The 27,551-nt window shown below is 48.8% G+C and overlaps 1 protein-coding gene across 2 annotated transcripts; it reads left to right on the top strand.

Moving 5' to 3' along the window:
* The first annotated feature begins 4,555 nt into the window (after window positions 1-4,555).
* Window positions 4,556-16,694, top strand: PIGT (phosphatidylinositol glycan anchor biosynthesis class T). Of its 2 annotated transcripts, none has more exons than XM_061208527.1 (12): window positions 4,556-4,760; window positions 5,313-5,490; window positions 7,256-7,383; window positions 7,684-7,784; window positions 7,939-8,025; window positions 8,552-8,639; window positions 8,787-8,845; window positions 8,952-9,117; window positions 10,104-10,304; window positions 14,981-15,146; window positions 15,263-15,346; window positions 16,022-16,694. In XM_061208527.1, exons 1-12 carry the CDS (start codon window positions 4,574-4,576, stop codon window positions 16,272-16,274), a joined length of 1,698 nt encoding a protein of 565 aa, XP_061064510.1. In that variant the 5' UTR covers window positions 4,556-4,573; the 3' UTR covers window positions 16,275-16,694. The 2 variants fall into 2 exon arrangements, with proteins under 2 accessions (XP_061064510.1, XP_061064509.1); XM_061208526.1 differs by having other exon boundaries at window positions 8,748-8,845.
* The last annotated feature ends 10,857 nt before the right edge of the window (window positions 16,695-27,551 follow it).

The following is a 27,551-nucleotide window of genomic DNA, read 5'->3' as shown; positions in this document are numbered from 1 at the left end:
GCTTGTTAAAAAGATAATTCTGGCTGCAGTGTAGAGAACATACTGGAAGAGGACAGGCTCCAGACAGACATAACACAGTAATCCAGGCAAGAGACAACGGTGGCCTAGAAGATGGTGGTGATGATTAGCTTAACTGGGTTGAGGCAGGGTATGAATAAATAAATGACATTCATTCCATAAATATTAAATGTCAGTGTTTAACATGTGTAAGACACTGAGCTTGGCCTTGGGAATGTGGTAGTGGCACAAAAAAAGAAAAAAAAAGACCCCGTCCTGCTCTTATGGAGTTCAGGGTCTACTGGGGGCCCAAATGTAAAACTGCAACTAGGACTAGTGCTAGGAAGGAGTTAATGGCCTATTAAGAGAGGTCACGAGGTGTTTGCCTGGAGGAAGTGGTTTTGAGCTGAGATCTGAAGGTGGAGTAGGAGTAGTTTAGGGGGAGAATGGCTGCAAGGACTCCTGGTGGAGATGTACTGATTGGAGGGGACCAGAGTGGATGCCTGGAAACCAGGAGATGATTGCAGCCATCTAGATAAAAATGGAATAGGGTGGAGGTGGGGGGGGGTTGTAGAAAAGTGGAAGGAATGGAGAGATATTGGGGAGGCAAATTTCAAAATATTTTCATAGGTGGGTGTGAGAGAGGAAGGGCTCAAGGGTGCCATCCTTGCTTCTGCCTTGTGCAGCAGGATGATTTGGAGGGTTCTTCATCCAGATGGGGAGTTTAGGAGAGCACCAGGTTTGGGGAAGAGGCCATAAATTGGGTTTTGGACATGTTGAGTTCGAGTTGCTTTTGAGACCAAGAGGACATTTTGAGTAGGCACTTGGACCCATGAGAGTGGAATTTAGATCAGAGGATTGGGCTGGAAAATCAATAGATGAGTTATCAGTGCATAGGAGGTAAGTGTAAGTATGGGTGCAAGTGAGCTTGCCCAGGGAGAGACTGGAATAAAAGGAGGGTTATAGGACCTAGCCTTAAGGAACATCAAGTCATTTTTCATATTAGAAAAAATAAATCATTCCACTTCCCTTCATACATCAAGCCATCCATGGAATCATTGACCTTCGGCCTAAATCCCAAAGCTCTTTGTACCAACCAGGCTGAGTGACAGGGGTGCAGTTTTCCCAATAGCCCCATTTTGCTTCCACCCCTGTAGGAGGCCATTGTAAGTGACAGTTCTTAAGTGCTTTTCCTAGCACTACTGAAAAACTTGTGGGAGTTCTGTGTTCCTTTTGTCTAAAAGTGTCTGTGTCCAAGTTGAGATCATCCACTAAGCTGGGCCAGGGCCCAGCCTCATGTTAAATTTTGTGGTTTTTCTGGGTTGCCGATGACTTTGCTGCACACAGAAGACATGGTCTCTGTCCTGTTGTTCTTTGTCCCTTCCTTTGGAGTAGCGAGGCTCAGCCTCCTGTCTGACTGCGGCTGAGCCTTCTCCTGGGGTGCGCCCCATAATATCCACAGCTCAGCTCTGAGGGCTTCTCAGCTCCTGGGATCTCCCCATTCTCCTCCAAGGCGAATGATGGGAAGCTAGCCTAGCTTGGTTGCTGTCAGCATGTCAACAACCCCAGGCACACAATGCTAAGATCTGTGGGGTCTGGGGCAGGGAGCCTGTCTGGGGAGAGGGATCTGCAGCCCTCTGGAGAGGTGGAATTGTTTGTGAGCCTACGGGGAGCCTCCAGTTCAGCTGCTATGAGCCCCAGCCCTGCCTGGGAAAATCTAGGGTCAGCTGAGACCCCAGGACCACTTCCTGTTTGGACAATGACCTCTTCTTCTGCCAAACCACAGGGGCTTGGCTGGCCTTCAGAGCCAGAGCCAGCACCTCCAGCTGACTGTTTTATTTGAAGCCACACAGGGCCCTTGGAGATGGGGGATGATTTGGCTCCAACTCTGAGGCAAGCAGCCCAGCTTTCAGTCTCCAAGCCATAGTGTGGTGTCTTCTGTCCATTGCATAGACTTGTCATAGACTCTGGAGAGGAGGGAAGAAGACAAACTCCTCCTGTAGAATCCTGTGCTGTGGAGGAAATAGGAGGGACCACATCTCAGGGGAAGATTCCCAAGACGGCTCACACTATAGCAGTCCCCAGGAGTGCACTGAACTTGATACCGTGAACAGTCTGGCGGTGTGGGGACAACATGGAACAGTGTTATGCTGTTGTCTTGTTTGTTCATTCAAACATTACTGAGCCCCCACTATGTGCTAGCCTCATTGCTTACGCAACAGAAACTCTAAGGTGGCCAAGAGCTCTTCCAGGAAAAGACCTGGCCACAGATAATGGAACTATAACGTGGGCTGTAGCACACTAGAGAGGGAGAAGGCAAGTCTTCTCTGGGGGTGGCTGGGTTTTGAGTGATGGGGACAGGCAATTTCAAAAGGAAACAAAGCATAGAAGTACAAGGTAATCATAATCATAATAGCAACTCCCTTAAAAAATTTGTTTTTGAAGTTGATAGCGTGGACTTGAGTTCTGGCTCCATCACTCACTGTGATCTTAGGCAATTATCTCAGTTTCTGTACTCAGTTTACTCATCTGTAAGATGGAGATTATAGTGCCTGCCTCATAGAGCTCTTTGAGTAAAGGTTAGTAGAGGTTATTAAGCACTAACTACATTCCAGATTCTACATGTACCTAATTTCTGATCCTTACAACAACCCTGAAAGCAGGTTTATCCATTTTACAGAGCAGGAAGAGTGGCACTCAGGTTGCTAATGCTCATATGGATTAAAGGCTGGTGTGGGGATTTGAACCCATGTCTGTCTGACATCTAAGCTCATGGCCTTCCTTCTATTCCATGTCTAGTGGGGCAGGAACACTGGATGTAAGTAGAATGAGGGCATAATGAGACAAAGACATCTTTTTGACACTTCCTCTCCAGTTGGTCAGGGCTATATCTAGGCAGACCTGGCAGACACCAAATTTCTGGTTCTTCAGAGCCAGATGGTTGTCAGTTTTACCAAAAGACTGTCTACGAAATCCTTCATGAATGTGTACCCCATTGGGCAGGTGGAAAAACCAAAGCAGGAATTGCTTGGAACTCCTACAACTCAAGTCAGCACAAAAGGGGAGAGGTGGAAAAAGATTTTAACAGATCGTTCACAAAAGAAAATATATGAATGGCCAAGAAGCACATGAAAAGCTGTTCAACATCACTAGGTACCAAGGAAATGCAAATTAAAACCACAGTGAGATACTACTACAAACACACCCACGTGGCAAAAATGAAAAAGCCCCCCAAATTAAATGTTCACCAGGACGTGAACAATGGGAACTCTCATACATTGTTGGTATAAGTATGAAATGACACATTTTGGAGAAAGATCTAGCAGTTTCTTGTAAAATTAAACATATACCTACTCTTTGACCACTCCTAAATATTTACCTAAAAGAAATGTAAGCATATGCCTACAAAGAAACTTGTATAGCAGCCTAGCTCATAAGAACTAAAAACTTGAAAGAGCTCAGGTGTACATGGACAGGAGAGCAGATAAACTATGGTATATTCAGACAATGTATGAATACTACACAGAAATGAAAAGACACAAACTGCTGATACATGCAAGAACATGAATGATTCTCCAAAACATTCTTCCCATGAAAGAAGCCTTTTACAAAAAAGTATACGTACTATATGATGTTTTCATTTATACGAAGCTCTAGAACAGATTAATCCATTTTCTGGAGAAAAATCAGAACAGTGGTTGCATGTGGAAGGCAGGGGTCACAGACATTGACTGGCAAGGGGCATTAGCCAACTTTCAGGGATTTTCCAAACATATCTTGACAAGAGTTACACAGGTGTATCCATTTGTTGAACTCAATGAATGTGCACTTCAGAGTTGAGCATTTCATTGTTTGTAAATTTTACACCAAAAGAAAAATGTAAACAACTATTGAACTCTAGTTAATGATATGCATGCTGAACTATTTAAGGGGAAGTGTCCTTATGTCTGAAATTTCTTTGAAATGCATCAGAACATAAGATGAATTGGGGGAGATAGAGGCTGATATGTGATAAAACCAGTGCAGTAACATGTTAATAGTGGAATCTAGGTGATGGGGATACAGATGTTCATTTTAATGGGTATTCATCCTTTCAACTTTGTTGTATGTTTGAAATTTTTCATAATAAAAGGGTGAGTTATTTGAGGGTTTTGCAGGAAAGTTCTTGGCTAGGCTTAGGACAGGGCAAATAGAGACACGAAGCTCAGGGAGACAGGAGTCCAGCAGTGTGACCTTGCAAAAGTAATAACATTTTTCAGTCTGTTTCTTCAACTATCACGGAGGCACATTGGCGGCTGGTATCATTAAGAACTTTGTCGTGGGGAAGGGGGGTCCTCAATCCAGGTCCCAGCCACGCCACGTGCCGACTGCCCTTTGTGCCCTATCATCGCCCTTTGTGCCCTATCATCACCCCTTTACACCCAGCAGCCCTTCAAAGGCCTATCCTGGCAGTCGCTGTGGTAACCGCACCCCGGCTTCCGGGACGGCACCGGAAGTCGCTTCTCAGACGCTCTTCCTATTGGAGGCCGGCCTTCCGCGGAGGCGGGGCCATTGGGAGGCGGAAACAGCCGCAGGTATGGCGGCGGCAGCGCCGCTTTGTCTGCTGGTGCTGCTGCTTCTCGGGCCGGGCGTCTGGGGCCAGACAGAGCCCCCACGCGACAGCCTGCGGGAGGAGCTCGTCATCACCCCGTTGCCTTCTGGGGATGTAGCCGCCACATTCCAGTTCCGCACGCGCTGGGATTCGGAGTTGCAGCGGGAAGAAGGTGAGAAGAGGACACTGACGGGAGAAAGATATCTGTGGCACCTGCTGGGAGTGGGGTGGAGGCTAGTCTTGGGGGCGAGGACTGATCCCTGGGTGAGGTTCTGGTCCCTGGGCTTGGGGCCTGACAAAGATGGTCCTTGCAGAAGGATGGGATAGTTTTTGAAGAATCCCATTATACCAGTGAAGAAACTGAGCCCCGGAGAGGGGCAGTGACTCTTCCTGACTTCTAGACCAGTGCTCTCTCCGCAGCTCCAGGCTGCCACTCTAAACCTTTAGTTAAAACCCTCTGTTGACAACACTGATGATGATGCTATTGACGGTTACGGTTTATCCTGGGTGCTGGGCACGGTGATAAGTTCTGTGAACGGTTACAAGGAAGAAATTGGAGGCATAGAGAGGTAAGGCACCTGTCCAAGATCACAGCGCTTGTAAGTGACTGAGTCTGGTCAGGAATTTAGATTCCTCTGACCCCAGAACTGGGGTGTATTGTTTCTTTTGGGTGGCTGAGAACCCTCCCTCCAGGATCATCACTCACCTGCTCCTCCTTCTGCAGTATCTCATTATAGGCTCTTCCCCAAAGCACTGGGGCAGTTGATCTCCAAGTATTCTCTACGGGAGCTGCACCTGTCGTTAACCCAAGGCTTCTGGAGGACTCGATACTGGGGGACACCCTTCTTGCAGGCCCCATCAGGTGCAGAGCTGTGGGCCTGGTTCCAAGACACCGTCACTGAGTGAGTGGCCACCTTGAGGCCTGTGGCAGGGCAGGTGTTGTCCTCCTGCTACTGCCCTTGGGGGCAGCAGTTCCATGGGGGTAAATATGGCGTTGGAAGTAAGAAATATTATGACTTAGTGGCATTCTTTACTTTGCTGAATATACTTCCTTCCCCTAATACTTGCAGACCTGAGGTAGCGTATGCGTATATCTACAGAGGCAGATAACAAATATCTGAAGCTTACTTGGATGTAAGGCAGTAGGAAGCTGTGGCAAACTGGTTAGCCTTTTAAAAGACATTCATTCACATAATAATAATAATAACAACAAAATGCCACAAGGGGCAGACAAAATATATGTGGGCTAGAATTGGCCTACAAGACACCAGATCTCTGTATGAGAAGAATTGCTTTTATTTGGGGAGGAGTGGGTTAGGTACTGCGGTTGGACCACAGTATCCTCTTAATCCAACTATGGGAAATCAGTAGCACGTGTATGATTAAAAAAAAAAAAAATTGGAGTCAGAATAGGGAGTGATGGGGACTGTGGCAGAGCTTGGGAGGCCAGCTGCCACTCAGCTCCTATAGATTGTTGCCACGTGGGAATAGGGGCCTACTGTCGTCAGATACTCTCATTTTTAAAGAGTTACCAGCAATCTGGATTTTAATGTGAAAATTGGCAAGTTTAAATATCAACAAGTAATTAAAAAATTTAAGAAATGCCACATGGGTTAATGTTGTGCACGTCGAATGAAACATGGCTATGGTTTGGGTAGAGCTTTCAGGCTTCCAGTTTGCAATCTTTATTTGAGGCCTAAGGATTGGAGCAATTGGAAAGCTCTGAACAGAGGACTATTGAAAACCTCCCAGGACGGCTCTAAGGTGATGTCAAATGAGGAGCAAACCCCACAGTAGCCAAGGCTTCCTCTCTTGTCTGAACCCTGGCTTCTTTGCCTTTTATCCCAACTGCTCTGCTGTCACTGTCTCCCCTCATAATTGCCTATAATATGGAGGTGATGTTCACAATTCTAGTTTTATTCTGTTATTAGTAGAAAGAGCAAATCTGTTTTGGTATTTCTCTAAGAAAAAAATCTAATTTAATTTGATGTTTCTGTGGGGTCCTAGAATGCTTGTTTTCCCTTGCTCAGTGAGCCTTTGTAGATGTAAGACTTCCCACCCTGAGGGTAGAACCAGGACTCACCCAGGGTATTCACAGGGAAGTATGTCGTTTTGCCCAGCTGAGCACACCTCAGGGTGGATCAGTGAGCTGATCTCAGCCTCTGGCGTGTGGGGCGTTTTGCATAGCATTGTGGGAGGTACGTGGGTGACCCAGACTCGCTCCCTGTCCTCAGGTTGCTCACAGCCTAGTTGAGGAGAAAAGGTGCTTAGGACGAGATGCTGTTGCCACCCAGCCATTTCCCAGGAGGGCCCTGGTGAGAGGCTCGGATGGTCAGAACTGCAGCAGCCCAGAAGGAGGCTGTGGTTGAGGAGGGCGGGAAGACTTCCTGGAGGAGGGAGCCTCTTCGAAGGGGAGCAGAGAGGAGTGAGGAGGGCATTACCAGGCAGGAGGAGGAACCACCCAAGCAGAGGCCTCTGGGGATGCAGGGATGTCCAAAGGGGAGTGAGGAAGAAGGGGCTGACTGGGGAGACCCAGGAAGCAGGCCGAGCGGGGCAGTTCTGGCTCCAGCAGCTGGCTGGCCTCGTGGCTTGGCAGCCAGCTGCAGGCTTTGAGGGAGGAAGCAGACGCAGCCCCGGGACAGTGAGCGGGTCTGTGTCTCCGCTTAGCGTGGATAAGTCCTGGAAGGAGCTCAGTAACGTCCTCTCGGGGATCTTCTGCGCCTCTCTCAACTTCATCGACTCCACCAACACAGTCACGCCCAGCGCCTCCTTCAAACCCCTGGGGCTGGCCAATGGTGAGACAGCCTCCGCGGCCCCTTCCTTCTTCCTGTTCCTCCTACCCAAGCCTTTGCCTCCTTTCCCCTCTGCTTCCTTCTTCCTCAGCGGGGCCAGGTCATAAATCCCTGGGTGTGCAGGCCCCAGAGGAAGGTTTCCCGAGACTCTGCTGTCTCCGCACTGCCTTCTCCAAAGGGAGGAGGGTGTCGTCCCCGCTTCCCCCCGAGCTGACGCTGTTAGGGCGGTGGTGCTAGAGAGTATGTGTGGGTCCTGAGGAGGGGCGCCCCAAGAGCCTCTGCAGACAGGCTTCCGTCTCTCAGGCACGGATCACTCCTTCCTGCGCTACGCGGTGCTGCCTCGGGAGGTCGTCTGCACTGAGAACCTCACCCCGTGGAAGAAGCTCTTGCCCTGCAGTTCCAAGGTGAGGCCAGAGGGGCCTAAATGTAGGTGGGAGCCCCAGAGAGTGGATGGAGTCGGCAGATGCCCCCTCACTGCCTGACAGATAACCTCGGCCCCATGCCCGGCTGCCCTGCCATGCGGGGCACTGACCTTTCCTCTCTTGCCACCTCCTCCAGGCAGGCCTCTCCGTGCTGCTGAAGGCCGATCGCCTGTTCCACACGAGCTACCACTCCCAGGCAGTGCATATCCGCCCTGTTTGCAGAGTAAGTCACGGGGAACAGGTGATGGGGGCCATCCAGGGGCTCTGAGAGAAGATGCAGGTAAAGCACGTAGCCCAGTGTCTACCGAGGGCTGAGCCAGTAGTCAGTGGGAGATGTGATGATGATGATTCAGGGCACTGGCCACGCACCAAGGAAACCGAGTGGTTGCCTGGCAAGCATTCACTCAGTCTTTGTCGTGGTTAAGAGTGATAGCCGTGTGGGTGCAGCTCTAGCTCAGCCACTCACCAGCTGACTTGACCTTGAGTAAGTCATTTTATTTCCTTGGTTTTCTCATCTGTCAAATGAGAATAATTGTAGTATCAGTTCCTCTGGTTGTCGGCAATGGTTCATCCCAGTGATGTGCATAAAGCTGCTGGCACAGGGACAAGTGCTCGGTAGTGGATGGTAGCAAATTGATGGATGGGGAGGTACAGAATAGACAAGGGATTGAATCCGGGTAGTAGTCCCTGGGGCTGTGTGGCTGGGGGAGTGGTAGGTCCTCACTGCTGCCTTCTGGCCCTCGTGGTAGGATGCACGCTGTGCCAGCATCTCCTGGGAGCTGAGGCAGACCCTTTCCGTTGTATTTGATGCCTTCGTCATGGGGCAGGGGAAGCAAGGTAAGCTACCTTGGCAGCCCATCTCTGCCCACCCACTGCCAGCCCCACCCCATCTACGCGGAGCAGGCCTAGTCCCGCCCCTGCGCAACCCCTCTCTCTGCTCCTCAGACTGGTCCCTCTTCCGGATGTTCTCCCGAACCCTCACAGAGCCCTGCCCCCTGGCTTCGGAGAGCCGAGTCTATGTGGATGTCACCAACTATAGCCAGGTACTAAGACTAAGGCCTCCAGCCACACACATCGCCCCCCCCCCCCCAGCCCCCAAGGCCAGCCTGCCCCTCCGCTCGCTTCTCAGCCCTGCCGTTGTGTCCCCAGGACAATGAGACATTGGAGGTGTACCCGCCCCCCCTCACCACGTACCAGGACGTCGTCCTGGGCACCCGGAAGACCTATGCCGTCTACGACCTGCTGGACACGGCCGTGATCAACAACTCACGCAGCCTCAACCTCCAGCTCAAGTGGAAGAGACCCCCAGGGAATGGTGGGTGGGAGGTGGGCGGCTGCAGCCCCCATAGGCTACAGAGGTTTCAGCTCGTGGGGGAGACTCACAGTCTTGCCTCTTCACCGTGAGGTAACAGGCTTGTGTTTAGACACAGAACTCTTGAGTCAGACGTCCTGGTTCTAACTCCACCTCTTCTAAGCTCTGTGCCCTTGGCAGGTTCCTAACCTTACTGCCTCGTCTTGAAAGTGGGGACAGTAATACCTAGCGGATCAGATGAGGTAATTAATGGAAAACATGGAGGTCACTCATGCATTCATTCATTCAGTCAACAAAATTGTTTTTGATTTTTTGAAGACAGAAGTGCCCTGCTTTCGAGCAACATTAACATCTGATAGTTGAAGCAGGCATCAAACAATTGCAATTATGTTCAGTGTTACCAAGGAAAAGTGTGGAATGTCGTGAGGAGCACTTGGTTTGGGTTGGAAGGGGCACAGAGCTCGGCCTGTATAAGTACTTAGTAAATATTAGTAATTCTGTTCTCATTGCTGTGGGTTGGGGGAGACAGGGATGGTTCCAGAATGCAGGTTTCCCAGTTCTGATGGCAAAGCATTACCCCCTCTCCTCCCTGGCTTTGAGACTCTGAACCTGGCCCAGGGAGTGAAGGTGGGGAGTGACGCTTTTTTTTTTTTTAATTTATTTATTTATTTATGGCTGTGTTGGGTCTTCGTTTCTGTGTGAGGGCTTTCTCTAGTTGTGGCAAGCGGGGGCCACTCTTCATCGCGGTGCGCGGGCCTCTCACTGTCGCGGCCTCTCCCGTCGCGGAGCACAGGCTCCAGACGCGCAGGCTCAGTAGTTGTGGCTCACGGGCCCAGTTGCTCCGCGGCATGTGGGATCTTCCCAGACCAGGGCTCGAACCCGTGTCCCCTGCATTGGCAGGCAGACTCTCAACCACTGCGCCACTAGGGAAGCCCCCCCTTTTTTTTTTTCTTAAAGGAGTGGTTAACTGTTGACTTTTCTCTGAGCAGAGGCCCCACCCACGCCCTTCCTGTACGCCCAGCGGTACGTGAGCGGCTACGGGCTGCACAACGGGGAGCTGAGCACGCTGCTGTATAACACCCACCCGTACCGGGCCTTCCCCGTGCTGTTGCTGGACACCGTGCCCTGGTACCTGCGGCTGTACGTGCACACCCTCACCATCACCTCCAAGGGCAAGGAGAACAAACCAAGTGAGTGCCGAGTCCCGAACCAGCCCCCCACCTCCCCTCCAGGTCCCCCAAAGCCTCAGTTCTCAGCGTCATTCCGGAAGTGCCTCGGCAGTCTACAGAGGCATCACGAGTTAGGAATAGTTTGAGAAATGGAAAGGGTAACCTCACCAATGCCAGATCTGGAAGTATTTATAAAGCCAAAAGAGTTAAACCACATAGTTCTGGTGACTCTTAATAGGACTTGATAAGGGCAGGAGTTTCCATATCTTTTTCATTTGCTTCCTCCTGCTTCCTGGTGCTCTGGGCACATGTTTTTGTTTTCTGATGATTCATAGGCTCTTTCAGGTGGAGAAAGCGTTAGCAAGAAAAACAGAGTACTGGAAACAAAGAAGATAACAGCTGGAGTAGATGGTTTTGCTTCCTCGGGTGGGGTAAAGAGGTGTGATTTTTAAAATTTGTTTTTATTTTCTATTATTTTTCTAAGGAGGAGTTAATATTTACTGAGTGCTTTCTAAGAGATGCCAGGCATAGCACAAAAGCATTTGTTTTCCTTTGGAGTGGAGGGAGACTAGAAATACAGAAGACGACTTCCTAGGAAGAGGTTACAGCACATCCCAAACAGCTAGACTTACAGTCTTCTCTGAACCCCTCTGTTGTTTCCCATATTTTCAAGCCTGTGGTTAATAGTTATACTTATTTTCAGCCCCACTATCTGTACCACCTTCAAAATCTCTACTTCGAACATCCTACCTATGTATTTCGTGGGTTTTCCGTTTTTGTTTTTTTTAACCTTTCACTCTGGAAAATTTCAAACACATACCCAAATGCAATAGTGTAATGAACCCCCATGTACCCATTATCCAGCCTCAGCAGTCTCCAGATTCATATCCTATTTTTTGTTTGTTGTTGTTGATGTTTTTCTTCCAGTTTTATTGAGATATAATTGACATATAACACGTTATAAGTTCAAGGTGTTCAGCATACTCATTTGACTTACATCCATCACAAAATGATGACCACAGTAAGTTTAGTGAACATCCACCATCTTGTACAGATACAAAATTTAAGAAATAGAAAAAAAATTGTTTTTTCCTTGTGTTGAGAACTCTTAGGATTTACTCATAACAGCTTTCATACATAATGTACAACAGTGCCTATTATATTTATCATGTGGTACATGACATCCCTAATTCTTATCTTAGAACTGGAAGATTGTGCCTTTTGACTGCCTTCATCCAATTCCCCTTCCCCCTACCCCTCACCTCTAGTAACCACAAATCTGATCTCTTTTTCTATGAGTTCGTTTCTTTCTTTTTTTCTTTCTTTCTTTCTTTCTTTATTTGGCTGCAGCGGGTCTTAGTTGCGGCACGCGGGATCTTTGTTGCCATGTGCGAGATCTTCGTTGTGGCATGCAGGATCTTTAGTTGCGGCATGCGAACTCTTAGTTGCGGCATGTGGGATCTAGTTCCCTGACCAGGGATAGAACCCGGGCCCCCTGCATTGGGAGCGCGGAGCCTTAGCCACTGGACCACCAGGGAAGTCCCCTTTTTTGTTTATTTCTGAAGTATAATTGACCTATAACACTGTGTTAGTTCCTGGTGCATAACATAGTGATTCAGTGTTTCTGTACATTTCAAAATGACCGTCATGATGAGTCTAGTTACCATCTGTCACCATACAAATATTATACGTAGTTATTGACTATATTCCCCACACTGTGCATTTCATACCTGTGATTCATTTATTTTGCAACTGAAAATTTGTACCTCTTACTCTCCCTCACCTATTTCTCTCCTCCCCCCCCACCCCCACTTCCCCAGCCTCTGGCAACCACCTGTTTGTTCTCTGTATCTCTGACTGTTTCTGTTTGGTTATGTTCGTTCGTTTGTTTTTATTTTTTAGAGTTCACATATAAGTGACATCATACAGTGTTTGTCTTTGTCTGATTTATCTCACTTAGCATAAGATCCTCTAGGTCCTTCCATGTTGTTGCAAATGTCAAGATTTCCTTCTTTTTTATGGCTAATATTCCATTGCTTATATGTACCACATCTTCTTTATCCATTCATCTATCGATGGGCACGTATGTTGTTTCCATATCTTGGCTATTGTGAATAATGCTTCAGTAAATGTTGGGGTGCATATATCTTTTTGAATTAATGTTTTCATTTTCTTCAGATAAATACCCAGGAGTGGAATTGCTGGATTGTATGGTAGTTCTATTTTTAATTTTTTGAGGACTCTCCCTGCTGTTTTCCATAGTGGCTACACCAATTTACGTTCCCAGCGCAGTGCACCGGGGTTCCCTTTTCTGCACATACTCACCAACACTTGTCATTTGTTGTCATTTTTTGTTTGTTTGTTTGTTTGCGTTGGGTCTTTGTTGCTGCACGCGGGCTTTTCTCTAGTTGTGTAAGTGGGGGCTACTCTTCGTTGTGGTGCGTGGGCTTCTCATTGCGGTGGCTTCTCTTGTTGCGGAGCACACGGCCTCTAGGCATATGGGCTTCAGTAGCTGTGGCTCACGGGCTCAGTAGTTGTGGCCTGTGGGCTCAGTTGTTGTGGGTCACGGGCTTCAGTAGTTGTGGCACCTGGGCTCAGTAGTTGTGGCTCGTGGGCTTTAGAGCACAGGCTCAGTAGTTGTAGTGCACGGGCTTAGTCGTTCCACAGCACGTGGGATCTTCCCAGACCAGGGCTCGAACCCGTGTCCCCTGCATTGGCAGGCGGATTCTTAGCCACTGTGCCACCAGGGAAGTCCCTATTTGTTGTCTTTTTGATGATAGCCATTCTGACAGGTGTGAGGTGATAATCTCATTGTGGTTTTGATTTGCATTTCCCTGATGATCAGTGATGTTGAACATTTTTTTGTGTGCCTGTTGGCCATCTGTATGTCTTCTTTGGAAAAATGTCTATTCAGGTCCTCTGCCCAGTTTGTAATTTTTGTTTTTCTTTGACGTTGAGTTGTATGTGTTCTTTGTATAGTTTGCATGTTAACCCCGTGTCGGATACATCGTTTGCAAATACCTTTCCCATTCAGTAGGCTGTCTTTTCATTTTGTTGATAGTTTCCTTTGCTGTGCAAAAGCTTTTTAGTTTAATGTAACCCCATTTGTTTATTTTTGCTTTTGTTTTCCTTGCCCGAGGAGACATATCCCCCAGAATATTGCTAGGTCAAAGAGCATACTGCCTATGTTTTCTTCTAGAAGTTTTATCATTTCAGGTTTTACATGTAAGTCTTTAATCCATTTTGAGTTTATTTTTGTATATGGTGTGAGAAAGTAGTCCAGTTTGATTCTTTTGCGTTTAGCTATCTAGTTTTACCAATACCATTTATTGAAGGGGCTGTCTTTTCCTCATTGTATATCCTTGCCTCCTTTGTCATAGATTAATTGCCCATATAAGTGTGGGTTCATTTCTGAGCTCTCTATTCTGTTCCACAGCTTCCCGTCATTTTTGTTTCATCTCTCCCTTTATTTATTTATTTTTTGGTTTGGTTATGTTTCTGCTGAAGTATCTTAAATTCTAGACATTGTATCAATTCACCTTTAAATACTAAAGTACACAAATATATAATCTATCATTGTCACTCCTGTTTCCCCAGTGTTCTTGAAAATAATTTTATAGTTGGTTTGTTTGAATTGGACCAAAATAACCTCATCACATTACATTTGCTTGATATGCTCTTAAGTTTCTCTCCCTCTCTTTTTTAAAGTAATAGACTTTATTTTTTTAGAGCAGTTTTAGGTTTATAGAGAAGTTGAGCAGAAAGTACAGGGCTCCCGTATACACTCCCCCTCACCCCCATTTCCCTTGTTATTCACGTCTTGATTGGTGTGGTACTCTTAAATCTCCTTTAACCTATAAAACAGTTCCCAGGCTTTTTTTTTTTTTACCTATTTGTTGGCAAAACTGGGTCATTTGTTGTATAGGATGTTCTACATTCTGGATTTGCCCGTGTTTAACATGTTCCTCTGTCCCTTGTGTATTCTTGAGTATCAGTGGTTAGATTTAGAAATTTGATTAGATTCAGGTCTTGTATTTTTGGCAAGAAAACTTCCCAGGTGGTTCTGTGGACTCCCTGTCACATCACGTGAGGCACCTGATGTCTGGTGGCCCAGTTTTCATGATGTGAAGATGGATTAGGTTGAACACGTCCTGGGATGGCTGCCCTGGAAACACCTTTTCCCTTTTCTGTGATCCTCCTCCCTCCTGTGAGCCTGCCTGGCTTCTGTGATCCAAAGCCCTCCTTCTAGGCACCCTGATCCAGGCCCCAGGGCCTTGATAGGTAGGGATGAGAGGTGCAGGTAGTCTGAGCCCAGGAAAGAGCTATGGATGGGATTTCCCTGGTGGCGCAGTGGTTAAGAATCCACCTGCCAATGCAGGGGACATGGGTTCGAGCCCTGGTCCGGGAAGATCCCACATGCCGCGGAGCAACTAAGCCCGTGCGCCACAACTACTGAGCCTGCGCTCTAGAGCCCACGAACCACAACTACTGAAGCCCGCGCGCCTAGAGCCCGTGCTCCGCAACAAGAGAAGCCACCACAATGAGAAGGCTACGCACCGCAACGAAGAGTAGCCCCCGCTCGCCCCAACTAGAGAAAACCTGCGCGCAGCAACAAAGACCCAACGCAGCCATAAATAAATAAATAAATAAAATTAAAAACAAAAAAAGAGCTATGGGTGGCCCCTACCTGTCCCCAGGTTACATCCACTACCAGCCTGCCCAGGACCGGATGCAGCCCCACCTCCTGGAGATGCTGATTCAGCTACCGGCCAGCTCAGTCACCAAGGTCTCCATCCAGTTTGAGCGGGCGCTGCTTAAGTGGACTGAGTACACCCCAGACCCAAACCACGGCTTCTATGTCAGGTGGGCTCCCCCGACCTGCTGCTCCCACCCTCCTGACCCACCCTCTCTGCCACCTACCCTTGACGGAGGAGCCGTGAGGAACACGGCTCACAGAATATCTGTCTGCTTCTCTGCAGCCCATCTGTCCTCAGTGCCCTCGTGCCCAGCGAGGTGGCCACCCAATCTGTGGACTGGGAAGAGAGTCCCCTCTTCAACACCCTGTAAGTGTGACCTCAGCCGCTGGGCGTCCGGGTGACACCAGCACAGAGGGTCAGGTTCCTGCGGGGTGGGCTGGGGCTAGATGCTGCCTCTTCCAAAGTAATGAGTAGGTTCACTGAGTCCTAATTAAAATCCTAGTGGTCGCTAATATTTGTACAGTCTTTATGGAATGCTCCTAAAGAGCTTCTAGGAGAATCAACAGGTGAGAAGCGCACTATGTATAGCCCAAGTTTACTCATTATTTCTCTTAACAAATATTTAATTGAGCGCTTATCAGATGCCAGGTACCTCAGACAGCACCATGTGTACCACAGTGAACAAAACAGACTTGCGCCTGCCCTTCTCGTGCTCAGTCTGGAGGGGAGCTGCTGGGGTCACTGGGGAGTAATCTGGTGGGTAATTCACGAAGGCTGCTTTGAGGAGATGGCCTCTGGCTGAGACCAGAAGGCTAAGGAAGAGGCAGCCAAGCGAAGGCAGGGTCCCTTCCCTCTCCCTCAGCACACCGGAGCTGCTCTCCCGTGATCAGATTTCTGTGTTGAGCTTTACAAGGCTTTGAGGCTAAGAAGGCTTTGAAAACCCTTACTGCCGAGACTGGCCCGGTGCGGCCCGAGGAGGGGGTGGCGAGACGGCGCGGGGCAGCAGCGGGTCCAGCCTCACCTCTCCCTCCCAACCCCCAGCTTCCCAGTCTCCGACAGCTCCAGCTACTTCGTGCGGCTCTACACGGAGCCACTGCTGGTGAACCTGCCCACGCCGGACTTCAGCATGCCCTACAACGTCATCTGCCTCACGTGCACGGTGGTGGCCGTGTGCTACGGCTCCTTCTACAACCTCCTCACCCGAACCTTCCAGATTGAGGAGCCCAGCAAGGGCGGCCTGGCCAAGCGGCTGGCCAACCTCATCCGGCGCGCCCGCGGCGTCCCCCCGCTCTGAGGCGCGCCCTCCGCACAGCCGGGCTGCTCTTTCTCTCCGAGGTGGGCGGTGACTGACCCCCAAGGCTCCTTCTGCCGCTTGCCCTCCCCCGAGGCAGTTCTTGAGCCAAGCTGACCCCTGGATTGGGCCAGGGCCTAGAGTGGCGCTGTCAGGACAGTAGCCACGAGCCAGATGTGTGTTTGAATTGAAGTTAATTTAAATTGAAAGTGTACTTCCTCAGCCGTGCTAGCCCCATTTCAAGGGCTCGGTAACCGGAAGTGATCAGCAGCTGCAGTCCTGGGCAGCGTGGGCAGGTGTCGCCATCACTGCGGAAAGTTCTGTTACATGGTGGCCTGGGCAACAGGGTGTGCTGAGGAGTTCGTATCGCCCTGCGGTAGGTGGAGTTTACTGGGTGTGGAATAAAAAGTGCCTAATTCCTTGGTTCTTTGCCTCCTGTCCCTGAGGCCTGGGAAGAGCTGGGGACTAGGCCGTGTTTGCTGGGTGCCTGAGCAGGACCTCCTACCCCATCCCCTACTCCCCACCAAAGAAACAACCAACCCACCAAATAAAATTCCCCTACCTCCTCCCACCCCTGCCAGAAATTCCTTCTCGTGTCCTGCTTCCCTCTTCGCCCACCATCGTCTGACTGTAATTCCCAGAACTCCCTGGGTTTGGCTGGGAGTGTTTTATGTCAACATTTCCATGACCATGAAAATGAATCATCCTGCGCCTTTTAGGAGCCCTGAGAACCAGTCCCCTATCACCAAGGGTAGGGCTGGAGAGACAGAAGAGCTCTGCGTGGTGGTTTTCCAACCAGACTGCATATTAGAATCATCTGGGGCTCTTGTGAAATAATGCAGATTCCTGGGGTCCAGACCCTATGAATTCAGTCGTTCTGGGTGTAGCCTAGCCTTCGAACTTTTATGTTTTTATCAGGCTCCTCTGGAGCTTCTGTTGCAGGTGGTCCTTAGACCACCCACAGGCTTTGAAGCCCACCCCTGCCTACCTCTCCTGGTCGTATAACCCTGGATTCCTGTAAAACAAGTCCTTAGGCAGATGTCTGCCCTGCCCCCATCGTCTGTCTCTTCTTCTGACACACTTGGCATCAACTGTATAAGCTACTTGTGGTCTGCCCCTCCCTCCCCCAGTTCTCCCATCATAGTGGTTTGGTGGATTGCCCATCAAACAGAATGCCCTGCTCCACCAACCACACGCCCCCCTCAACTGCTAGGTTCACTCTGACTTACAAAACCAGGTGAGATGTTGCTTCTTCCAGGAAGTCTTCCCTGGTACACCGAGCTGCCGTGTGCCCCTCCCCTCCTTGGACTTAGCTTTCATGTTCCTTATCGCCCTGGCTGTTACTATCCTTTAACTTCCATTAAACGAGGAGCTTCCTGGAGGCACAGGGGCTGTCCTCCATCTGGATCTGACTGCACTCAGGACAAGTTGTAAGTGCTCAGTCAACAGACGTAAATGTATGAATGGGTGTGGGCTATTCTGGCTTGGGGTCTGGGGTCTAGATGGGTAGGGTGAGGGGCTTTCTAGAAACCCCACAAGTATGAGTGCAGAGTCTTTAACACAGTAGGATTGATCATGTCTGTACAGCTAACATAGATGGGGCTGTTCAGGTTACCTCTGAAGGTTTTCCAAGAGCCTCTAGAACATACAAACGATGTGCGTGTGTGTCTAGGAAGGGAGGTGATGTGAGTGAGCTAGTCCAGACCGTGGGCAAAAGCAACTGGGTCAAGATGCTTTTACTCAAGTTTACTTCCAAGCAGTGAATACACAAGAGTGTAAGTGAGATAAGAATGCAGGTGGGTAGATAAGGGAAGTGGTCTTGGCTGCCTGCATGGAGCAGGGTGTCTGCCAAGTCAGAAGAGCACAAAGTTGTGGCCTGGCTATCTTTTATACCCCCAGCCAAGTCAGCACCTAGAAATGCCCTCCACTACCATGTCTCATGTAATCCGTGTACAGACAGCACCCCATATCGTTAGTCTAGACCTCCTCCCTGAATTCCAGATTCATTTACCCAGCTGCCTACTTGCCATCTCCACTTGGATGTCTAAAGGCATCTCAAATTCAATATCCCCCAAACCAAACTTCTGATAAACTCCACCCCTACCCCAAACTTGCTCACCCATCGTCAGCTCACCTCTGCTAATGGCAGCTCTCAGCATTCCAGTTGTCCAGACCAGAAACCTTGACTCATCCTTGATCCTTCTTTTCATTCCCCATTGTGCTCTGTCAACAAATCTGTTTGCTCTCCCTTCAAAATAAATGCAGAATCCAACTCCTCTCCACCACCTCCACCATCAAGTTATCGATGAGGTCTTCCTGGCCACCCCGATTTTAAATTGCTGCTCCAGGTACCAACTCACCACTTGCCTGTCTTGTTTTCCTCTGTAGCCCTCACCACCATCTAACGTGCTGTGTGTCTTACTTATCTTGTTTATTAACGATTACTCTCTATAAGGGCCAGGATTTGTCTTTTGTAGCTGCAGTGTCTGGAACAATGCCTGGCATGTCGTTAAGGCTACCCTCACTCTTATCTTCCAGAACTCAGTCTCTGGTAACAGTTCAGAACACGAAAGAGAGTGGGGAAATAAAGAGAAAAGCATGCCCTTTGTCTCAAATATATATGAACTCATGTCTATTTAATTTAAGTATTTCAGGCCTTGGATAAAGCCCAAGGGTCCATTCAACTTTTTTTTTTTTTAAGATTTTTTTTTGATGTGGACCATTTTTTTTTTTTTTAGTCTTTATTGAATTTGTTACAGTACTGCTTCTGTTTTATGTTTTGGTTTTTTGGCCGTGAGACATGTGGGATATTAGCTCCCCGACCAGGGATCAAACCCGCACCCCCTGCATTGGAAGGCGAAGTCTTAACCACTGGACCGCCAGGGAAATCCTGGTCCATTCAACTTTGGATTCCCACTTTGAGCCTAGGGCAAGGCTGGCTACTCAGCATGTCCTTCCTGACGTGATTTCACATGATCTAGATTGGCTCCTGGGCAATAGGACATCTGAAAGGGATGGAGGTGGGAAGGGCACACCAAGGGTACCAGTGACATCACCAGGACAGGGATCTAGTCTAGGGATTCCAGGTTCTGGCTTGTAGTATTGCTCTTTGACTTTGGGAAGCAGTTTCCCTTTCAGCAAGAGGAAGTGGTTAGATTAGTCGCAGGACAGGAGGAGACGGTTACAGGGGGTGGTGGGCATGGTGGTCAGGCAGACCCATCTGGTTTTCAAAAATGTATATAAGAGTGGAATATTATTTAGTCTTTAAAAGGAAGGAACTTTTGGGAATTCCCTGGTGGTCCAGTGGTTAGGACTCCACGCTTCCACTGCAGGGGGCACAGGTTCAATCCCTGGTTGGGGAACTAAGATCCCTCATGCTGTGCGGAGCAGCCAAAACAAAACAAAAACAAACAAACAACTAAAACCAAAAAAGGAAGGAAATTTTGATACAGGCTACAACATGGATGAACCTTGAGGACATGATGCTAAGTGAAACAAGCCAGTCACGAAAGGACAAATACTGTGTGATTCCACTTAGGTGAGGTTCCTAGAGCAAACTCACAGAGACGGAAATTAGAGTGGTGTGTCCAGGGATTGCGGGGAGGGCAAAAGAGGAGTTAATTTTTAATGGGTACAAGTTTCAGTTTGGGAAGATGAAAAAGTTCTGGAGGTGGGTGGTGGTCATGTTAGCACAACAGCATGAGTATACATAATGCCACTAAGTTGTACACTTAGAAATGGTTAAAATGGTACATTTCATGTTGTATGTATTTTACCACAATTTTAAAAATATGTAAAAATTTCATTTTTCCAGTATCCCTCTGGGTGGAGAGGGGAGTGCCACCCTAGCTGGCCAAGATTCCCTGAATTTCCACCCCTCTCCACACTCCTCCAGGCCATGGTTCCTGCCGGACAGGAAGAACCTTCTGGCTCATCCTGCAGCCCCGGGCAGGAAAGAGCAGCAGGCCAGGATAGGGGACGGACACTCAAGGTCCCCAAATTTCCATTCAGTCTGGCTTGCATGAGGACCCCTGGCGATAGGGGAACTTGTGTCCTCTGTCCTCATCTTCATTCTGGGGACACAGGGTCTGAAGGAGGTTAGGGGTGGGGGTGATGCAGGTTTGATTGCCCCTGTGGCTGTGAGCAGTTTTGGAGGACAGGCCCAGGGCCCTTGTAGGAAGGCTTCAGGTCACATCAACTTTGAACACTTTATTGACTCAGTCCCGGAGGGTTACAGGATGGGCTCCGAACAGGGCCTCTGCGCAGGAATGGCAGCTGAGCCAGCTTTCGGTCAAGGCCTGGGAACATGCAGATATCACCTTCAGCTGCTCTTGACCTTGGTCTCTGTAATGGAGATGACAGCCAGCTCCCTATTTGGCTGGCCTGTTGGCGGCCTAGAGCCAGAGCCATCAAGCTAGACTCCTTACCCAACCCCTTCAACACCCACCAACCTGGGGGCCTCCTCATTTCTGTCGCCTCCCACCGTGATCAGTGCTACAATCACGTTCATCACCTCTGTCAACAGGATCACCCCTGTGAAGATTACATTGCCGTCTTCACCTTTACCAGCCCCACGATGTATTTTAAAAGGGCTTACTGCAGTAACCAAGCTTCCTTTCATCTTTACTATCCATGCCACCATCCACCGCAGCCTTGCTGTCTACACCCCATTACCACCATCACCAGCCCACGGTGACCCATCTTATTCCCATTATTCTCATCATCACCAACTTCCATATTTACATGATCATATGAATCACTGCCAGCATCCTCACCAACACCACCTCCCTTCACATGCCCAGCATGCTGTCACCTCCATTACTCCTGTTTCCATCAGAGGACTCACCAGGGGGGTTGCAGACCCTCAAACAGATCTCTGTGGTCTCAAAATTGTTGGCATTGCCCTGACAACCACCATAGGTAAAGGGCTCACACTCAATGGATGTAGAGTTGTAGAAGTATCGGTGCAAAGAGGCTTTGCAAGGGCCCCTCACTGGGGGGAGCTGGCAGAGGGCAGGGGGAGTTTGGAACAACTGCTGGGAAGCCTCTTGCTGAAGATTGGCTGCAAGGTAAAGGAAGAACAGGATTGTCACTTATGTGTCCTTTTAAAGAACTGATAAGTATTTTTTCCCCAGCATTTATTCTACACCAAGCACCCTCCTAGGTGTTTGCTATACTTGCCATTATTTAAATAACCTAATGGAGAGGGTATTACTGTCCCCACTTCACAAATGAAGAAACTGAGGCTCGGAGAGGTTTGGTAATTTCCCCAAAATCATAAGACCTATAAATTGAGAGAGGCTTGGGATTTAAACCCAGATCCAATTTCAAATCCCAAGTGCTGTGTCCTACAGCCTCTTATAACTTGACATCAAGATGTTTGTTGTAGCTTTGTTTATAATTTGCAAAGAATTATAATTTGGAAAAAATGTAAATGTTCACCAACAGGGGATCCATGGGCCATTATGCAGTCACTAAAAAGCATAGTGTTGGGACTTCCTTGGCGGTCCAGTGGTTAAGACTCCGGCTTCCACTGCAGGGGCACTGGGGAAGTAAGATCCCGCATGCTGCACCGTGTGGCCAAAAAACAAAAGCATAGTGTTGATCTATACGCATCAGCATGGAGAGAGGTCCATAACTTTTGTTGAATAAAAAAAACAAATTACGAAACAGGAGATCTAGTATGATCTGCAGATGTAAAATATATGTATAAACCAGTAGAATGATGACATGAAAGTTGTTCACCAATATATTTAGAGTAGTTATCTCTGGGTGGTAGAATTTGAAGGGATTTTTATTTTCTAAAAATTTTTTTTTGTTGGCTGTGCCGTGTGGCTTGCGGATCTTACTTCCCTGATAAGCGATGGAACCCGGGCCCATGGCAGTGAAAGTGCCAAGTCCTAACCACTGGACTGCCAGGGAATTCCCTAAAAATTCTTTTTAGTATCATTTGAATGCCAGTGAACAAGTATCATTTTTTATAACTAGGAAAAAGATATTTACATTAAATAATCTTAAATATCCATGAGTAATCAGCAAATAAGGAAACTGGCCTCTTTTACTGAATCACTTGTTATTTTAACTCCTAACTACATCTAGGTCCAGTTATCACACAAAGGAATTTATCAAACACTCACACACACCCTCCCTCAACCATTAGCCTTGGACACTCAGGACTTCAGTGTATCTTTTTATGGGATGCAACAAACTCCACTTTGATAATTACACTTTCCCTGATAAGGACAGCATCCCTCAAACAGATAAGCACATGGGTCAACTCACCTCACAGAACCATTTTGTGAATCTTCACTGTATATGACACTGACCATGCTGAACATACTGGGAGAAACTTAACCAATAGGGAAGGGGCCATTCTAGGAAGGGAATTCGAGACCTTCTGTTAGGCAGCAATTCTCAGTCTTGGTTAGAATACTAGGATCTCTTGGGGAACTTTAAAAAAATGTCCCGATGCCCAGGCTTCATCCCAGGCCAATCAAATCAGAATTTCTGAGTGTGGGACCCAGAGACTCCTCAGGGGACTTCAGTGTGCAGCCAAGTTTGAGAATCTGGCCTCATTTTCAAAGCAGTATGAACATTTATTTTCTTGCTTAAGAATTCTAGGGAGTAGGATTCTGGAGAGCAGGATTGTTGGCGCTGTGTAAAACAGGGGACCCACTTTTTAAACTTCACACATTTACATATGGTTTGTCTTTAACACAAACGTGTGCATTGCTTTTTAAGAAAAATTAGAATTTGGTGAAGATGTCACATAGACACCAGGGAGGTCTGGTCCCACATTTTCCTGAGACCAGATGGTGACCCCATGGGAGCCCCTTCCCATACCTAGGCCCTGGTTTCCTCCTGAGGGGGAAGTGACCAGGTGGCCTCTTGGATCCAGCATCCTCCCACCCCATAGGCTATGATCTCAGGAACCCTTTTCCCAACCCCTCAGCTCACCTGAGGTCTTTCCTGAGCTGGCCAAGCCCACCAGGCAGAGGGCGAGGTAAAGGGCAAGGAGGCAGCTGAGCTTCATGGTGTGAGTAGCTGCTTGCTCTGGGCTGAGGCTGGGAGGCGGGAACTTATATCTGCAGCTGAAGGAGAAGGGGTCCTCTTCCCCAGGGCTGAGGGAAGTACTCGCTTTTCATTACTTGGAATAGGAAGCACCCTGGGCAAGGGGTGTGGGCTGGAAGAACTGGACTTCTTACCTGGAGGCTGTGCCACTGGCCTTGGATGGGCTCTTCATGGCTATTGAGCAAGTCCCGTAAGACGGTGCTTCTGTAGCATCCGGCATGCAGTCCCCAGCCTCATCTACTGCAGACTCGAGTCTCTGTGACCTTGGACTGAAAAGGGACCTTCGGGGGCCTCGGTTTCCCCATCTGTAAAACAGGTGGGCTAGACCACATGGTCCCTAAGGGCTCAGCACAGCTATTCTCCAATCTGTTATTATTGGTTCCTATCCAGAGCCTCCCAGCTAGTGTCTCAACATCCCAGGAGAGAGAACATAGCTCTTTGTTCATTGGCTTATTTATTTAATTTTGGGATAATGAGTTTATTGTTTCATATAAATCATCATATTTATTTTTAAAAGATCAAGCTATACTGAATAGCATAAACAAAAGGCAAAATCACTCCCCACAGATTCTACCATAGTGCTGTGCAGCAGAAATATAATGCAAGCCACAAAGAGAATTTAAAATTTTCTAGTAGCAGCATTTTTTTTTCCACACTGCATAGCTTGTGGGGTCTTTTTTGTTGTTGTTGTTATAAATTTCATTTATTCATTTATTTTTGGCTGCGATGGGTCTTCATTGTTGTGCATGGGCTTTCTCTAGTTGTGGTGAGCGGGGGCTACTCTTCGTTGCGGTGCGCAGGCTCTAGGCGAGCGGGCTCAGTAGTTGTGGCGCACGGGCTTAGTTGCTCCGCGGCATGTGGGATCTTCCCAGACCAGGGCTCAAACCCGTGTCCCCTGCATTGGCAGGCGGGTTCTTAACCACTGCGCCACCAGGGAAGCCCCACCCTCCAGTCTTGCTTTCCCCAGTAGGACAAGAGCTGTGGCAATCAGATACTGTGGAAATATGAACACCTAAGTGAGGGTGGCTGAGAGGAGCGGGTAGGATGTAGGTGGGGCAGGAATCCAAGGCTTATGGAGGTATTTCCCAGGAGGCACCACACTTCAAGTTCATTATTAGACCTTCCCAGCTGCAAGGCATTGTGGGAATGACTTGTTTAGAATCCACTGGGTTCTCAGCCAAAAGGAGGTCCCAGCTCTCCCAAGCCAAGCCACTTTGACAATGTGTTCATGCCCCTGCCTCTAGGAAGACGTGAGCTAGAGAGACCTTTGGAGAACAGTGTCTAACTGCATCACTATAGATAAGGAAACTGATGCATAGAGACTCACATAGCAGGGTCTTTAAATATGAGAAAATAGAAAGAGCTGCTTCTGTCACTTACTACCTTATAGTCTTGGGAATATCTCTCCAGATCAATGAGTTTCTCTTTCCTTTTTTACAAAATAAGGCTAATGATTCTACCTGTCAATGTCTCTAGCCACACACCTCCAGAAACACTCCTGTTCCTAGTTGAACCAGTTGGGTTTATTACTCACTGCAGCAAGGAGAACACACACCTTGGGGAACCACCTAGCATCTCATTAAGAGGATGTTAGAAAAGACCTAAAGAAATGTGCTATGGTTAGGTGATTTGGGGAAGGTTTCAGGAAGCTGGCTTTGCTTTGGATGGATGCTGTCAGGAAGTGGGGCAGTTCTCTGACTGTGTATCTTACTCTTAACTCTAAGAAGAGAGGACGAGATAGAGTTTAGAACTGTATTTGGTAAAGCAGCATCAGTCACTCATATGAGGCAGAATAGGGAGATGCTTGGTCATTTTGGTGGCTTGTTAACTTAGCTTGTTTTGTCTGTGTTCAACCATGATTACAGGGTGTCCATTTATTTATTTATTTATTTATTTATTTTTGGGTGTGTTGGGTCTTCACTGCTGCACGCGGGCTTTCTCTAGTTGAGGTGAGCAGGGGCTACTCTTCATTGTGGAGCATGGGCTTCTCATTGCGGTGGCTTCTCTTGTTGCGGAGCATGGGCTCTAGGCATACGGGCTTCAGTAGTTGTGGCACATGGGCTCTGTGGCATGTGCCATCTTCCCAGACCAGGGTTCAAACCCGTGTCCCCTGCATTGGCAGGCGGATTCTTAATCACTGCGCCACCAGGGAAGCCCCATGGGTTTGTATATTTTTGAGGACCATGTTGGTTATGGTGCTAAAGTGCTTTGAATACCACAGACCATAGCACTTGCCTAAAAGCACATAGACTTTTAGTTTTCTTGATTCCTGACTGCTTTTTAAATGTGCCGTCTACTGCATTAAAGAAAGGAATAAATAGCCTTTTGTTTGTAGTGTCACCCACCTTTCATAAGCCCCCTCAGGGAGTTCCTCAGTGCCCAAGGAGCGTCACTGTCTGCTTCCTGAAATGGTCCCTTTCTTCCTCAGAGGTAACCTAAAGCCCTCTTGCTTCAGTGATAGGTCTCATCCAGGTCCAGTCCCTTGCCCACCTCATCTTGTCCTTTATTTGACCCTCTGGTCCCTCAAAAATGTAGGTGGGGTTGGGGACTTCTGGTTCTCTTTGGGATCAAGTCACCAGTACCTCAACCATTAGGAACCATATTTTTTTTTTTTTTTTTTTGCGAGGGCTTTCTCTAGTTGTGGCAAGTGGGGGCCACTCACTATCGCGGCCTCTCTTGTTGCGGAGCACAGGCTCCAGACGCGCAGGCTCAGTAGTTGTGGCTCACGGGCCTAGTTGCTCCGCGGCATGTGGGATCTTCCCAGACCAGGGCTCGAACCCGTGTCCCCTGCATTGGCAGACAGATTCTCAACCACTGCGCCACCAGGGAAGCCCCAGGAACCATATTTTAAGGAAGGCCCTTCTTGCCCACTGGTTGCAGCAGTGGGGCCTGGTGGGATTCTCTGAAGGCTGTAGGGAGGCACCCAGGGCCAGAGACGGAGATTTCCTGGGAGATTGAGATTTGTGGTCCTGGGACAGGAGGTGGGCATCCTCTGAGACTAGGACTCTGGTCCCTCACTGCCCATCCGCCTCCCAGGCACAGGAGCAGAGAAATCAGGCGTGTGCCCCGTGCTGGAGGTGGACCTGAACTGCACACAGGCGTGCCTCTCGGATGGGGAACATGTGGCCAACCTCAAGTGCTGCCGGGCTGGCTGTGCCACCGTCTGCCAGATGCCCAGTGGTAACTCCGGGGGCCTCCACCAGGCAGGACGGGAGAGGGTACTGGTAAGAGGTGGGAGCGACTGGTTCGGGGAAGGGGGGGTGCTCCCAACTCTGGGGCATCTGGCTGAGTGGAAGGAGATGGAAGCAGTTCAGCCGAGGCCCTCCCTCCAGGGACCTTGGGGAGACAAGGCATCTGAAGCGCAGCCAGGGGAAGGAAGGCCCCTGCACCTGGCTGGATTCCGTGCTCTAGTGCATGTCTTGGCTTCTGGGACACGATGTGGGGACTTTGTTGCCTGAGGCCTGGGGACCTGGTCTGAAGATTCCTCTCTGTGGGCCAGAGTCACAGGGCAGCCAGAGGCTGCTGAGGGGACTGGCTCCCAAAGCCTAGGACACTCATCCCACTCTGAGTCCCCCTCCCGGGCCTCCCCCACTCCCAGCCCTGGGAAAGTACTTGGGGCACCTGGCCTGGCACCCCGAACTCCTCCATTCAGGCAGAAAGAGACTTTACAGATTTCGGAGAGCGCCTAGGCCATCTTAAAGATGTGGAGTGAGCATCTGAGAGAGGCAGGTTCTTGCCCAAGGTCACACCGCCATCCCTGGCTGGGCAGCAGTCACGGCAAGAGCGTTCAGCTTTTGCCTGAGTGGTTTGAAGAAATCAGGACCCCTCCCTGAGCACCCCTCCCCCTTCCTCCTCTTTAACACCCTCTCTTCCACTCTAAGGATTGAGTGAGAGAAAGCATGTGAAGCTGGCCTGTCATAAATAGCACTTACTGGAGTTCAAGACTGGCCAGCAGGCCATGGGAGCTCCCATCAGCGAAGGAAGCGGCCTTAGACAGCGTGGAATCTGAGCTTTTCATTTTTCAGAGGCAAAAACTGAGGACTAGAAGCAGGGATGTGACCTGGGTCCCAAAGTGCTGCGGTCACTGGTCTTTACCCAGAATCCAGCCCCTGTGATGCTCCCTGCTTGTTATTTGTCTGAAGATGCCCCCAGGGGCTGGGAAGGTTTGTAATTAGAGACTCAGTCACTTGAGCAGGGAGGTGGGAGGTG

The sequence above is a fragment of the Eubalaena glacialis genome, chromosome 13 (assembly GCF_028564815.1).
Source record: "Eubalaena glacialis isolate mEubGla1 chromosome 13, mEubGla1.1.hap2.+ XY, whole genome shotgun sequence".
In the NCBI taxonomy this organism is placed as follows: domain Eukaryota; kingdom Metazoa; phylum Chordata; class Mammalia; order Artiodactyla; family Balaenidae; genus Eubalaena; species Eubalaena glacialis.
Note: the sequence above shows the minus strand (reverse complement) of the source record. Positions and strands in the feature narration are given on the sequence as shown.

What these genes read in the sequence shown, in the direction of transcription:
- PIGT (XM_061208526.1), top strand. Translation starts at nt 4,574, where the DNA reads ATGGCGGCGGCAGCGCCGCTTTGTCTGCTGGTGCTGCTGCTTCTCGGG. An exon ending in CATGGGGCAGGGGAAGCAAG is followed by an intron (nt 8,640 to 8,747) that starts GTAAGCTACCTT and finishes TCTGCTCCTCAG; the next exon opens with ACTGGTCCCTCTTCCGGATG. An exon ending in ATGTCACCAACTATAGCCAG is followed by an intron (nt 8,846 to 8,951) that starts GTACTAAGACTA and finishes TTGTGTCCCCAG; the next exon opens with GACAATGAGACATTGGAGGT.